Raw genomic sequence first — 15,544 nt, 5'->3', positions numbered from 1 at the left:
ATGACGGTGCTAGCTGGCAGATGTCGCCTTTATTCTCAGCCACCATGTCCCCAGCTAAGAAAAACAGGGCTGCTTCTGAGAGAGGGGGACACTGGGGGGGGGGGTCTCCATCACAGCTGGCGTGTGGCAGGGTGGTCACTGGCACCTAGGAGCGCCTGACCTAACCACAGGCCCGGATCCCTCCTCTTGACTAGTGGCGTCATGGTTTTAGTGAATCCTCAAACCCCCCTGCAGAGCGGGTATCATCTGCTTCATTTTACAGAGGCTGCATTTGAGACTCAGAGAGGTTCGTTAACATACCTCAGGTCACACAGCTATACCTGCAAACTAATGTGTTTTGCTCCAAATGCCAAGCAGGCTGGAGGTGGACCTAGGAGTTTCAAACACTCTGTCCCCACCCCTGAGCTGGTCAGACAAGAGAGGGAGTCCACCAGAGAAGGCCAGGGTGCACCACACACCCCCATACACTGGCCTCCCCTGAAAACCTCTGCAACTATCTGAAGCAGCAGCCCCAGCCCATTAGCAAGAAACGCTGCGCACCGGCCGCTCTCCCGACCCGATAGATGGGAGTCATTAGGCCAGGCTGCTGGGCACCTGAGCAGCGTGAAATACTGCGACAGGACCAGGGGCTGGGACTCTCGGGGCTGACAGTGTTGTTAATATCTCCATTTTAGTGGGTCATTTGTCCCTACCTCTCCGCAGGTGATAAATCCACGCGTGCTCTACGCCTGGGATGGAGGTTCTCTTCTACCTTTGCTCATTTCTTCCCAGAAAAATGAATTACACTCTTTAAAGGGGGACAGGATTGGCTGGGCAGGAACCAAAATCCATCTTTGCAGAGACAGGAAGGTTTGGCTGGGGGAGGAGAGGGTGGAGAGCTGGGGGAGCCGGAAGGCGTTAAAGAAATGGCATCTGTTGCCCGTGATGGATAGTATGCGGCTGCTTTTGAGCGAAAGAAAAAGAGGTGTTTGCTGAGAACTTTGAGAAGTCTGCCTTCCTTCTCGTCCCCCACCCCTTCTTCATTCCTTCTCTGTGTGTTTCTTGAGCACCTACTATGTGCCAGGAACCCTACTATGCTGCAGTGAACATGACATTCCAAGCTCTGTCTTCAGGGCCTTTGCACTTGCTTTGTCTTCTGCCTCAATTATCTCCCCCCAAGGTTTACACCTCCTTCTTGCCTTCTGCTGCCTGCTTAACTGTCACCCCCTAGAGAGGCCTTTCCAGACCCCAACTATCAGAATAGTCACCCTCCCCCAGCTGCTTTCTGCCCTGCCTCCCTGTTCTGTTGCCTTCATAGTGCTCACCACAACACAAAACCACCCTGTTCATTTCGTAGCTGTGGATTTCTTCTGTGACTCCAGTGGGGACCGTGTGTGTGCATGCTGGCTGGGCAGGAGGCCCCCACCCCAAGCACACGGCAGGGGACCTTCAGACACAGTCCCTGCCCTCTGGACCATCTCCCCATCTCAAGATCCCTCATTTAATCACAGCCACCAAATCCCTTTATTCACAGGTTCTAGAGATCCGTTGGACATCTTTAGGGGCTATTATTCTGCCTACCACAGAGCAGAAAGATGAAGATAAACGATGATATAAAGAGTTGGCAGAGCAGTAAGTGCAGAGCTCCCAGAGGCAGAAAAGAACTTGATGTGCTCCACGAGCCAAAAGGATGCCTGTATAGTTGCTATATGGACATGGCACCTCACAGGGCAGAATTCCAGGCATCCAAATATTCATCAAGCGCCATCTGCTCACTCAGTAAATAATTTAAGGCCAATGACTATCTTGTGGAGGCTCAGTATCATAGCTGCGGGTAGCAAAAAGCCTATGTAATGGTGAGTTAAACACTTGCTACCCAGTAAGATTTGAAACAGTTGTGCCCTAGGTTGTTGCGGTGGGTCAGAAATTCACCAAGCATCACTTCCTATCATTCCACTCTACCTTTCTAACCATCTTCGGCATTTTCGGATTTGTTGTCTCGTGACCTCAACATGGCTACCACAGCTCCAGGCATCACATGGTAACGTGACAGCATCCAAATAGGAAGGGAAAGTAAGGAGGAAGCAGTTCTCTCCTCAGGTGCCTCCCGTTAATCCTAGAGGAAAACCTTTCCCAGAATCCTCCCCACATTCCTCACTGGCTTCGGTGGATCCCAAGTCAAGAGGGAAACAGGACTGGGGCATCTGGGTGGCTCATTCAGTTAAGCGTCTGCTTTCGTCTCAGGTCATGATCTCTGGGTCCTGGGAGGCTCATTCAGTTAAGCGTCTGCTTTCGTCTCAGGTCATGATCTCTGGGTCCTGGGATCGAGCCCCACATCAGGCTCCCTGCTCAGTGGGGAGTCTGCTTCTCCCTCTGCCGCTCCCCCGCCACTCATTCCCTCCATCTCTCTCTCCAAATAAACGAAATCTTTAAAAAAATTAAAAAAAGGTTGGGGGAACAGGACAAATCCCTGGCAAACAAGGCTGGGGTTGTCACAGCTTGCTTAGACAGTCATAGCTCATCCTCTAGATGTGGGCACAGCGCTGCCAGATTCTGAGTCATGGCAGCAAGAAAGAAGAGAGAGCGGTACTGGGCAGGCAAGACCTTCAGCCAGTGATTAAATTCTCCAGTGATAAAAATGCAGTCAGTTGTCTTCTCCGGAGCCTGACATGACCTCTCTGTGGCTCAGTGTCCTCGTCCGTGAGCTAGGACAGAGTGCCTCCCTGAGCATTCGTGACCAGGTTACACGAGGTCGTGTGCGCGGCCCAGAACATGCACACTCACCCAGTGTTACGACCGTGGGATGACCGTGACCGTGAGGGCAGTTCGTTCTGGCGTGCGGCAACTTAACTCTGGTTAGATCAATTCTCTTCTTTCTCACTCTCGTGCCCACTTGGAAAAGGTGCTCGTGGTTTTGTCTGGGCAGTTCGGTGAGCTAGAAAACAAAGCACTAGCCCAGGGTCTGGCTCCGGAACAGTGGCCCTAAGACACTCTCATCAGAGACACTGGGTGGCACAGGCTGACACCGTGGGATCCAAACCCTGCATCGTGGCACCGAGGGACTCACTAGCCAGCCCCCCTCCCCCAGCCCTGCACACAGACACACGCGCCCCACGTAACGGTATTCCTCGCCCTTGTGACCTCGTGTGCCTCGATGTAATCACAGTAGCCGCCCTGAGCCACCGTGCCAGGCACTGGGAAGAGCCACCGCTGCTGTGGGCGGCAAATAGGCTGCCCGGTGCCCGGGCAGGAAGATCAGCCGCCGCCCCCCAATCCGCCGTGCCCGTCTGAGCAGCCCAGGCTGGGACGGGCTCCGGCCACTGGGAGACGAGCTAATGGCAGGGACAGGTGGGGGCCCCACGAGCCCCCAGCTGAGACTTTCTTCTCCAGGTGGCAAGATCCGGGACAACATTTTAAGAAGAAACGGCCGTCTCACTGCCGGATTCCCTCCCGGGTCAGCGCGCCACCTGTGCCCTAAGACCTTCCCAAAGATGGGGAGAGGGTCCACCCGTGTGCCAGGCTGCTCGGGATGAGCAGAGCCGCCCGGGCTCCGAGGGAATGCACAACCGTGCAGCCCAACCGGGGGCCACCGGCCAGTGCCCCCATGGTCCAGGAAACGTCCGCAGGACCCACAGCCTGCGGGGATTCAGGCTCAGGCTCTGGCCCTGGGCGGGGGCACTGCGGGGGGGCGCGGCGCGGGGCCCTAACCCCGCGGCTGGTGTTCTGTGTTGCAGCACAACATGCCCTTCTGGCGGATATCCTGCCACGCGGACCTGGAGGCGCTGCGGCACGCCCTGGAGCTGGAGTATTTATAGCGGAGCCGGGGCCTCGCCACCTGCCATCGCGGGCGCATCCCACGCACCCAGCCACGCCCTCGCCGTCCCCGCCTCCCCGCCAGATGCCGGACGCCGGGCAGGGCCCCTGCGGCCGAGAGGACGTGCCTGGTGACCATCTCAGCGGCTGTCCCCGTAGTGCGAGCTCGGGTCCGGAGACGCGGGAAGCCCACAGCGGCTCTGGAACATTTCACTTTGGAGAAGAGGACTGGCTCGGAGACCAGGCCTTCCTGCAAGACCCACAGAACAAAAGCGAGGGATTGCTGATTTGGGGGAGGGGGGTAATGAGGAGGGGACAGGCCTGGGATGTTTTTGTTGTTTTGTTTTTCTTTTTAATTTATGGACTAATCTCATTACTCCGGTATTACGCTCTTGTACCTGTGTTGTCGGTTTTCTTAGTCGTTGGTTTGGTTTGGTTTTCTAACCTGGCATGTGGGCTGGGGCAGCTGGCATTTAGTACTCTCTGCTCCAAGTTGTGCTCTGGGGGGACAATCATTCTTTGAACAATTGGTGAGGGAGGCGGGTCGGGGCTGATGGGAAGACTGTTGCTTATTTTTGTTTTTAAAGACATAACCCGACGTCATGTGGACAGTGCACGTGCCTTATGCTGCCATCTTGTTTTCTAGGAAGAGGGGACCCTGGGGAGGAGGCGGTACTTTGTGACGGATAAAAGGCATTAAATAAAACCACGTTTACATTTTGAAGTGGGCTAGGGTGTCCCTACTTTATGACCATGCTCGAGGCTTCCATTAGAGGCAGTAACAGAGGTCCAGCCATCCACACAGAGGAGGTTTGGGTGAAACAGACAGACCTGCCCCTTATTCCTGAAATTAACTACCCAGGTTGTCAACCACAGTTCTGTTGTGAGGACTCAATGTCCCACGGTGGTTTTGATGGAAGCTAGGATTTCACAGTCTGTAAGGTAAGTGTTTTTGCCTGGATTCTAGAGGACCCAGAACTCCCAGTGGTCAAGGATAGGGTCTTCCTCATTCTGTATACTCAGTCCCCATCACAGTCTGACACAGATACAGCACTGAGGGATGATGGATGGATGATGGATGGACAGACGGACGGTCAGACAGACAGACAGCAGATGGGATATGGATGGCGGTGGGAGGATGGATGGATGGGTGGTAGATAGCTAAGATTCACTGGCCCCAGGCTGTTTAATCATCACTGTTTCCCCAGGAGTATCTTGCATCTCTTGAGAACAATTTCGGAAGTAGAGGAACTACACTATTCAGCACTCACAAACAAAAGCCCATGGCCTCCCAGAAGTCTGAGCATGACTTGAGAACTTCCTGACCAGCCCAGACAGAGACCCAAGGAAGTCCTCAGATCAGCTTCTGGGTGTGCCTATCCAAGGGCTTTAGAAATCAGAGAGCAGGGACGCCTGGGGGGCTCAGTTGGTTGGACGACTGCCTTTGGCTCAGGTCATGATCCCGGGATCGAGTCCCGCATCGGGCTCCCAGCTCCATGGGGAGTCTGCTTCTCCCTCTGACCTTCTCCTCACTCGTGCTCTCTCTCACTGCCTCTTTCTCAAATAAATAAAATTTAAAAAAAAAAAAAAAAGAAAGAAAGAAAGAAATCAAGAGCAATCATTTGGATTTCTTTCCCTTGCAAAGGAACGAGACACAACAGAGGAGGCATAAACCAAACAACAGAATTCTTTGGCTTACTTGACTGAAAAGTTTAGGGATGTGTGACCTCAGACACCCCTACCCCAAATGCAGAATTCAAGACACGGCTTTAAGTTTTTTAACTCAGTCTCTTTCTCTCCATCTTTGGACGCTTCAGTGTGGTTTCATTTATAGGCATATACTTAGAGTAGAAGATTTCCACTGATACAGCACTAACTCTTAAAAGGACAACGGTTTTGGAAAGTCAGGTTATATCTATTATGTGAGTTAACAAAAGTCCTTATGATTCAAATATTTTTTTTAAAAGATTTTTTCTTTATTTATCTGACAGAGATCACAAGTAGGCAGAGAGGCAGGCAGAGAGAGAGGAGGAAGCAGGCTCCCTGCAGAGCTCGATCCCAGGACCCCGGGATCATGACCTGAGCCGAAGGCAGAGGCTTAACCCACTGAGCCACCCAGGTGCCCCTCAAATATTTTTAATTGGTTCTTCCTAAGTTACTTGTCACCCAAAGCATCCCAACTTACATAGCATGTAATAGTGTTATTAGTAGTAGTGTTCCATCACACAGGCTCAGATTTCTACTCAGAATATCATTCATTCATATCACCAACTCCTGGAGCTGGGTATTTGTCACCAGATATTACTCAAGCATCTAAAATGCACTGGCAGGGGCATTTTATTTTTTAGAGGGACGCCTGGATGGCTCAGTCAGTTAAGCATCTGCCTTTGGCTCGGGTCATGATCCCAGGGTCCTAGAATCAACCCCCGTGTCAGACTCCTTGCTCAGCAGAAAACGTGTTTCTCCCTCTCCCTCTGCCTGCCACTCTGCCTACTTGGGCTCTTTATCTCTGTCAAATAAATAAATCTTTAAAAAAAAAAAAAAGATTTTGGGGGTGCCTGGGTGGTTCTGTGGGTTAAAGCCTCTGCCTTCGGTTCAGGTCATGATCTCAGGGCCCTGGGATCGAGTCCTGCATCACAAGGAGCCTGCTTCTCCCTCTGGCTGCCTCTCCCCCTGCTTGTGCTCCCTCTAACAAATAAAATCTTGAAAAAAAAAAAAAAAAAAAAGAGAGAGAGATTTTATTTTATAAGTAATCTCTCCATCCATTGTGGGGCTCCAATCCACAGCCCTGAGATCAAGAGTCACCCGCTTTACCAACTGAGCCAGCCAGGGGGTGTCCTCCCTTTTTTCCAAAAAATAAAAAAACTACTACTTGGGGCACCTGGCTGGCTCAGTCTGTGAAGCATGCAACTCTCTCAGGGATGTGAGTTCAAGCCCCACCATGGGTGTAAAATAAAATCTTTTAAGAAATAAAACTGCTTTAAAAAAAAAAAAAGATTTTATTTATTTATTTGACAGAGAGAGATCACAAGTAGGCAGAGAGGTAGGCAGAGAGAGAGAGGAGGAAGCAGGCTTGCTGCTAAGCAGAGAGCCCGATGCGGGGCTCAATCCCTGGACTCTGGGATCATGACCTGAGCCGAAAGCAGAGGCTTTAACCCACTGAGCCACCCAGGCGCCCCTAAAACTGTTTTAAATTTATAAAAAGATGGTCACTGAGATACACTGAGATACCACTTTCCACATTACACTGGCAAAAATATTAAAGTTCTGGGACTCCTAGTAACAGCATTGCTGTGAGGCCCCTCGCAGATTGCTGGCAGAAGCTGAAACTGGCACAAATCACCAAGAGGGGAAGTTGGCAGTGTTTACCCAATTTGTAAATGGTATCCAGCAATTCCACTTCTGAGAACTGATCTATAGATCAGATCATGTGGGTATGAAAACTCCATTCAGATTTATTTTCTACAACATTGTAATAGCAAAGAATGAAAACCACCTAAACACACGTCAGTTGTGCACAGGTTAAAGGACGGCATGGTCACAGGGTGGAATACTACGCAACCATGAAAAAGAACAAGGCTCTTCCCTACGTATCAGTCTGGGAAGGTTGCCTAAACACATCACTAAGTGAAAAAGGGCAGTTTCAGAACAGCATGTATCACAAGCCACCTTTTGTATAAAAATGGAGAAAAAAGTAAAACCTGTAGGATCCTTCTGCAAAAAGAAACTTTGGAAGAAGATACACGAAACTAACGAAAACGGTGACCCACGGGAGCTATGAGACATGTGGGCATAAGTGGGAGTGTGCCTTCCTTATATACTGAATGCTGAGAGTCGGCTACTGTAAGAACGTCTTGAAGATCGGATGTCAGTTCCAGAGATTTCTCGGTCACAGCTGGTTGCTGTAGGTAGCTGGTTATCTAGCCAGTTTCCCCCAAGCGGAAGCACTAGCCCTTTCCTGCGGGACTCTGGGTGCAGGCAGGAGGCTGAGGAAAGCTGGTCCTTGTTGCCCATCCCAGCAAGCCTGGTCTCTGACATGCCACCATCACCAAAAGCGGGGCAGTGAAGGTCTCCGAGGTCAGAGCCGGGGCCGCTGGATAAAGCTCTATCCCATTTCAGAGCCACGGTGCTAGCCGTTCATTCTGCCACCAGAGGAAGCCGGGGTCTACCATTCCCCAGGTGCTCTACCCCGTCCGTGGCCATGGACGTGAAAACAGACCAAGGCTTTCCCGCTCCCCCATGGAGCGGACTTCCCCGCAGAGGGCAGAGGACACAAGCAGGCAAACTGACCGTGAGCCCCAGACTTTCCCACTCCCCGCCTTGTCCTGCAGGAGGAACAGCAGAGCGCCGGTGACCACAAGCCCGACCCCAGCACTCGCGCCCCAGCTCCCCACGCACAGGCTTGTGCCACAACCCAACTCCCCTTCTGAGAACCACCTTGAGGGCAGCAGAGCAGCAGCCGGGGGACCCTCACAGGGAGGAGAATGGGGATCCTGGAGGCCTAAGCCAGCCAATTTCCAAAAGCCGGCCAGAGGGGAGCCTGGGTGGCTCAGAAGGTTAAGCGTCCAACTCTGCATCTCAGCTCAGGTCTTGATCTCAGGTTCGGGAGTTCAAGGCCCTCACTGGGCTCCACTCTGGGTCCAGAGCCTACCCCAAAAGGGGGAGGGGGAAGCCTAAGAACATCCTTTTGAAGGAGATCCCAGGATCTGTCCAATGAAACATTCAGGGTCCGAAAAGCAGCAGATAAACACTGAGGGTCTTTTTGTTGGTTGAGATTGTGACTTCCCGAGTACACACGTGGCGGTGCTGGGTCAATGAGGAGGCTGCTGTCCTCTCAGACACTGGCTGGAGTCCAGGAGGCAGCGTTGGGGTGACGAGGCCCAGAGTCACCGGAACAGTGTGGGGACGCTGTGGACAGCCTGCTCCCCTCCAAGCAGGTGGCAACTGAGCTCAGACCTGGCTGGTGAGAAAATCCAGGGCAAACACTCCAGGGGGAAAGAAGGAAGTACAGAACCTGTGGGCAAACAGAGCTTTCAAGTTGGAGGGAAAGAAGGGAAACCTGGGAAAACTGGAGGGGAGGTCACAGGTCATGGGGTCAGAGGGGAAGACCCAGGCAGATGTGGTCGGATCCTTCTGGTCACGGATTTGGAATTTTACTGGGGTCGAGATTTTATTCTAAGTCCAATGAGGACCCACGAGAGGATTTTAAACAGGAGACTGGCATGATCGAATTGGTATTTTTAAAAATGGCTACTGTGGGGACAGTGGTTTGGAGGGAGAAGGATAGAAGTAGGGTGTCCAGGGGTGCCTGGGTGGCTCAGTGGGTTAAGCCTCTGCCTTCAGCTCATGTCATGATCTAGGGTCCTGGGATCGAGCCCTGCATCAGGCTCTCTGCTCAGCAGGGAGCCTGCTTCCCCCTCTCTCTCTACCTACTTGTGAACTCCCCATCAAATAAATAAATAAAATCTCAAAAAAAAAAAAAAACAAAAAAAGTGTGTCCAGTCAAAAACAACTGGAATTCCTCATGAACTTAAATAATTTTAAATTTCATCTTATAACCTACAGAGAGTTTCCTGCACAAAGTTCAAGCATGCACCTTGATGTATTTTTACCTAGGATCACACTTGGGTAACCACCGCCCAGATCAAGATGGAAGAGCTTTCTAGGAACCCCTAAAAGGTTCCTTCACAGCCTCTCCCAGCCTTTATCCACATTCCATCACTGTCCTGATCTCAGACCAGTCTCCCCGTGGTGCTTTCCACGGCCGTTAATGCTAGTAGCTCCGCTCGGGGAAAAGCTATTCCGCTGATGACCACCAGAGGGCAGTGCGACCCCGCAGCTGGGCCGAGCCGCCCTCCAGAGCCACCCGAAAGCCGGGCCTGGAAACAATGCAAGGCTGCCCTTGAAAGGATTCAGAGAGCATTATAAAATTCAGCATGAAGTATGTGGCCCCAAATGAGTAGCCGGTAAGCTCTGGCCGTAGGTGAGATGCCCTTGCAGACATCAGCCCTCTCCACCGGTAGCAAAGTCAGCAGAGTTCTGGGCCTCTTCCGCTTCGTCCCTTGGATCCCCGATGGCCACCTGCTGTTGGTTGAATGAGAAGCTGCAAACCCAAGCCCAGCTTCTAACACTAAGCACCTGCTATGTCCCAGGCACCACGCTAAAGCCCTTGACCCACATTAGCTCAGGTCACCCCCTGAGCTAATGGTCAGAGGTCACCCCTCTCATGCCCTCAAGAGAGCCTGGGGCAGACAGAGCCCTGGGCCAGATGGCAAAGCCAAGGGTTTGATCCCCAGCCACAACTCTGGGTGAGCAATGACTTATTCAGATTCAACCATTGCCCCCCACGCACCCCCAGGGCTGTGCTTTCCTGAATGGAGAGGCGGAAAAACTGGAAACCCTTCTTAGTCAGGGGTCTGGAGCACTGAGGGCCCACAAATCAGCTCCGTTCACAAGAGACCCCTATTTGGTACTGAACTAAGTAGGGGAGAAAGCGGGCTGCACAGGGGGCAACCGGCCTGCAGGTGGAGAGCAATGCTGTGTGGGTCAGGCCGCAGGAGCTGGAGCAGCTGCTACAGATCAACAGCGGGGTTTCCTCATCCTGGAGGAGCAGCACCCCGAGCCCGTGCCCCTGCCCGGCCACCCCCCACCCCACCGAAGGCCCTGCCATGGAGGCTCCCTCGACCCTCCTCCTGAGTCTGTCAACACTCATCCTGTATCAGATCCAATCAGGGACGCACCCAGATTTGGCCCATGAGTTAGGGGTGAGGTACGTTTTATGGGACTTAGGTCTTCTACGGGGGTCAGAGGAGTTGGAAAAGCGGCGCCCCGAGTCACCAACGAGGCAAAGAGAAGCCGTGGGGCATGTCCAGCCACCAAAGTGAGCCCGCAGCGAGGCGCCGGAAGAGAAGCCGACGCGGAACCTTGGCCTCCGCAGCCAAGCAGCCAGGGGCGGCGGGCCCGCTGCTGGTGTCCAGGAGTCAGAACAAGACCGGCGTGTAGCCCAGAGGCCAGCAAGGACAAGCTGGCGTCTGAGGGCACGTCTGCAGCTGTCCTAGCCACAGCAGCCTCGCAAGAGAAGGAGCTGCTGCTTCCCTTCCGCCTTCAAAATCACATCTGAGTCCCGCGTTAGCTCCGTTCTAACTCGGCACCATTCGAGGGAAAGGGATTCTGGGAAATGTAGTTCCAGCCCAGCCGACAGGCCTCGGGGCCCCACTACAGCCTGGTTCGCTTACTACACCCCCTCCGCTGTACCTGGCCGGGCGAATTCTGCTGGCCAAAATTCTGGCCCGGCTGACCGATACTCTGGGAAGTTCTGCAGGGGCCGCTGACAATGCTTGTGTCAACCCAAGGCCTTGTGTTTGGGCAATTTCCTACCTTAGGCATCTGCAGACGAAACGTCCTGAATCCCACTTTCCCAGCCTTCCTTGCGGTTCGGACGTAGGCATGTGACCTAGATTTAACCAATCAGAGATCCCCAGCTGGAGATTCAGCCAATCAAGTACCCCCAAGCGCAATTTAGACTCTTGGACCCAACGAGCGCAACCTGTTTTGCCCCGTCCAGGTTCGCTCGCACGTGAAAGCGGTGGGATTCTGCCACGTGCGTTCTGACGTGTGGGATCCAATCTAGCAAGGAGGCAGGACGGACAGGCCCAGTATCACCGGGGAGAGCTGCAGTGTCGGGGCCCAGTGGCCGTGAAGGGAAGGTCCTGTGATGTAACTTGGCTGGAGCCTCCCTGAGGTCTGTGAGTCCCGCAATATCCTTTAATGAGTTCCTTTCCTGCCAGATTACCTAGAGTGTTGTATGCAACTAAAACTCTGACCCCCTTTAAATTCATGGAAGCCCGGAGTGTCAGTCTCCCAGCTTCACAGAGAGAACAGTACCCACCCCGTGGACAGTGGCGGGGAGTCCGGAAAAGAGGGTCCCCGGAGGTCATTTCGTAAACTGACCTGACCGCGGTGTCGCAGTCATGGGGGGTCCCGTCTGAATCCCGACTCTGGTACTAACCTGTTGTGTCACCTTGGGGAAGTCACTTCCCTCATGCTGCCCTGTGCGGTTATCATGAAGACCAGAAGATGCCAGCATGGAAAACCTTCAGCCCACCCCAGGGACGGTGGAAGAAATGTGGTGACCTTTGCTTCCCCGGATGAAAGAAAATGCAGGGGGTGTCCCGATGTGCTCTGATATGAAAGCTTAAGTTTGGAAAACATTTCTATGTGTGAAACACAACTCTGATTAATGCCACTGGATGCCTGGGTGGGTCAATCCGTTAAGCGTCTGCCTTTATACCTCAGGTCATGATCTCGGGGTCCTGGGATCAACACCGGCATGGGGCTCCCTGTTCAATGGGGAGTCTGCTTCTCCCTCTCTGCTCCTTCCCCTACTCGTGCGCGTTCTCTCTCAATTTTTTTTTAAGAAAATGGCTAAAAGGGAAAGTTTTGTTATATAAATGTTTTACTACAATTTTTTTTAAAAAATAATGTAATATACCCCCAAATCACTGAATTACTTCAAATGGGTAGATTGTATGATATGTGAATTTTATCTCAATTAAGCTGTTAAAAAAGAATAACACCCACCTGGCTTGCCATCTGCTTTGGAGCACAATGGAACCCAGCCTCTTCCTCTCTCCCTCTCTGAGCCCATCAGCCCCACCCCCCACCTGGAATCCCTCGGCTCTGGCCCCAGGGGCCTGCCTTCTCTTCCTGGAAGATGCTGGGTCCCCACCTCAGGCCTCTTACATTCGTTCTTCCAGCGGGGACATTCTTCCAACCAGGTTAATGGCTCTCGGGTCTGACTGCCCAGTAGGATCACCTGAGAAACTTTGAAAGGACAGAAGCCCAAACCCGAGCCCAGAGAGTGGGATGTCATTATTTGGGAAAAGCAGGTAGGGTCTCAGCATTTACCTGTTTGTTATCACAAAAAAAAAAAAAAGAAAGAAAGAAAAAAAACCTTCCCGGGTGCTTCTAACGTTCCGCGGAGAATAACCAAGAATACCAATCACAGCTCGGTTCACCTTCCTTCCAGTTTCTGCTCAGGGACCAGCTCCTTTGAGAGGCCGTCCCCAAACACACCATCAACCTCCCTTCCACGCCCCATTTACTTACCTTCAACATTATCTGTCCCACCTAGGATCATGTTATCTGCATAGTTGACTGCTTCCCGTGGGGAATGTCAGATGAGGACAGAGGCTGCACCTGTTTTGCAAGTACTGTGTCCTCAGTGCTTAGTCCAGAGTGCTCGGTAAGCATCTGTCACCTGAATGATCGGCTTTGGCCCACCTCTCTGTCCCCCGTGGTCCAGCTGCGGCTCTGGGGCTGCAGTTCTAGGCAAGGGCCACCAGGTGGCGAGAGTGCCCGATCGCGTTATGGTCCTCCGCAGCCGCAGCCAGTCCTGCCCGACACCAGGCCATCCTTAAAACGTAAGGAAGACCATGGCAAACCCCTCTGTGTCCTTCCTCTTCTCGTTCGTCGATCCAGACTCTTCAGGCATCTGAAAATACTCGATCGGGACTAGCGCCAGCGAGGAAGTCTCCGCACCCTGTCTGGAAGCTTGGAGTTGTCCCTCTCTTGTCTGGTTTCTCACAGACCCTCTGGTGCAGCCCAGGACTCCCCCCACGGGACCCCCAACCCTATGGCCAGTGTTCGGGGACTATCTGAGGACCCACTCCTGGGGGCTGTGACGTGCACTGTCCTCTTGCAACCCAGGGTGATGGACCCACAGGGCAATGAAGAGGTGTTGGAGATAGCCCCAGACCTCAGGATAAGTAAAAAAAAGCCACGAGACAGGAGGGTGTGTGTCAAATGCTGCTGGTTATGTTCCAAAAAGAGAGAAAAAACTGCCTCCCCACAGGGATCTATAAATGCACAGACTGAAGGGTGCCTAGGAGAGGGACCAGGGAGAGCCAGGGGGCTGGGAGCACACACGTCTTTCCAAATAGGAGGCACGGACCTAGTCAAATATATAGTATGATTCAACATTTTTTAAAAACCACCACTTTCTCTTCACCACCATCACTTCCTTCCGTAGGAGACTGCAGCTGAGACCTGGGTGCAGGGTCGGGGTGCTGGGGAACCTCACAGTGAGAAAGGCTCAGAGGTTGCCCCTGCTTAAATGCAGCCCCACCCAGAAACAGTGCATCCTTCCAAGCCCTGGCAACACAGCTCACCTGTGAGTGGGACACACAAGATGGAAGTCATAAATATGTATTAACTTTGCTCAAGGATATGAAAACTAGTAAGAGGCTGGGACAGAGGACAATGAGTGGGGGGAGAGGGGAGTGGCTGCTTCAGAGGTGACACCTCAAAGGCAATCCCAGATGCCAGCCACAGAAGGGTGTGCCAGGCCAAGGGCACAGCAAGTACAAGGGCCCTGGGGCCGGATAGGGGCCGGTTTGCTGGAGCTGAAGAAACGGGATACTGTGGTCCTGATTACCACCTCAGCCTCATTCTCTAAGGTAGGGCTGTGTCCACTGCCCCTCTGTGGTCTTCAGATGAGACAGCAAGGGGCACATACATGCCCAATTAAAGGAAGCTGAGGGGCACCTGGGTGGCTCAGTGGGTTAAGCCTCTGCCTTCCGCTCAGGTCATGATCTCGGAGGTCTAGGATCCAGCCCCGCATCGGGCTCTCTGCTCACCAGGGAGCCTGCTTCCCCCTCTCTCTCTGCCTGCCTACTTGTGCTCTCTGTGTCAAATAAATAAATAAAATCTTTAAAAAAAAAAAAAAAGAAAGAAAGAAAGAAAAAAAGGAAGAAAGCTCAAAAAATTTCTAACCCAAAAAAAGATGATGGCCTATTTGCTAGAAAAAGCATTCAGTAGCAGTCCAATTAGAATTTCACCAGCTCCATGGCCTTGAGCTAGTTACTTCTTTGGGCCTGTTTCTATAAGAGCCCCTGGCAACTCCCATCAAGGTGGCCCATACTCTCCACATGAATATCAGGGACCACTGACCCTACATGCCGTGCCCTCCCCACCTCCACTCCTCCCAGCCATACCAGCCACCCTGCAGGCCATCAAGCATGTCAAGTTTGCAGTGAATACCCCAGGGCCTTTATACCTGCTGATTCCGGTCTAGGATGCTCACCCACTCCAGGTCCCCACAGCCAGCTCTTCATCCAGGTCTCAGGTCAAACCCCCAGCATGGGTTCTAGTGAGAGAAGTTACCTTCAGCCCTTGGTGTTATTTTAAAATATGCCCATTTTTGGTTCGATCCTGGGTTTTAGCACCATAAATAAATTGAATTAATTAATTATTAATTAAAAAATAAAGTATCCCCATTTTGTTCCTTTCCCAGCAGTGGTCAGCAAATGGCCTACGGCCCATCCTCTGCTTTTTGTAAGGCCCATGAGCTGAGCATGTAGTATTTACATTTTCAAGTGACTGATAAAAAAATCAAAATGTTTTGTGACCCCACAGAAGCCAAATGACCAGGGAGGGTGAACCCACGCCATATTAAGGTCGCATGCTGGCCACGCCATTCCCGAAAGCTCAGGCCCCAACCATCGCCATGGGAAGACTGTCCCCCTCCCCCTTCTCACTGTGCAAAGACCAACCAGGATTTCCCTTCTGGTTGGTGTGTCCCTGTCAACAGCTTCCAAGGAACAGGACTTCCTAGGAAAGGTGCCCATGGGCGGCCCCCATTATGTGCCCACCACCTGTTGAGATGTCCTTGACTTCCTGTGCTGGGTCGTGCAGACCTGACACGGCCATCCCAACCCGATGGAAAACTGCAAATTGGAGGACGACCAAGCCA

General features: G+C 52.5%; 1 protein-coding gene across 2 annotated transcripts in view; it reads left to right on the top strand.

The window, feature by feature from the left end:
• EYA2 (EYA transcriptional coactivator and phosphatase 2) overlaps positions 1 to 4,516 on the top strand; it is a 273,313-nt gene extending 268,797 nt beyond the window's left edge. For both annotated transcript variants that reach the window (XM_045082132.1, XM_013053222.2), the window contains one exon: positions 3,714 to 4,516. In XM_045082132.1, the coding sequence (XP_044938067.1) occupies positions 3,714 to 3,794 (81 nt within the window). In that variant the 3' untranslated portion in view covers positions 3,795 to 4,516. The remainder of the gene's footprint in view (positions 1 to 3,713) is intronic.
• Positions 4,517 to 15,544: the final 11,028 nt, after the last annotated feature.

The sequence above is a fragment of the Mustela putorius genome, unplaced genomic scaffold, assembly GCF_011764305.1.
Source record: "Mustela putorius furo isolate JIRA1106 unplaced genomic scaffold, ASM1176430v1.1 tig00000592_pilon_pilon_pilon, whole genome shotgun sequence".
NCBI classification, from domain to species: domain Eukaryota; kingdom Metazoa; phylum Chordata; class Mammalia; order Carnivora; family Mustelidae; genus Mustela; species Mustela putorius.
The sequence above is the reverse complement of the archived record's forward strand: the minus strand, read 5'-3'. Positions and strand labels throughout refer to the sequence as shown.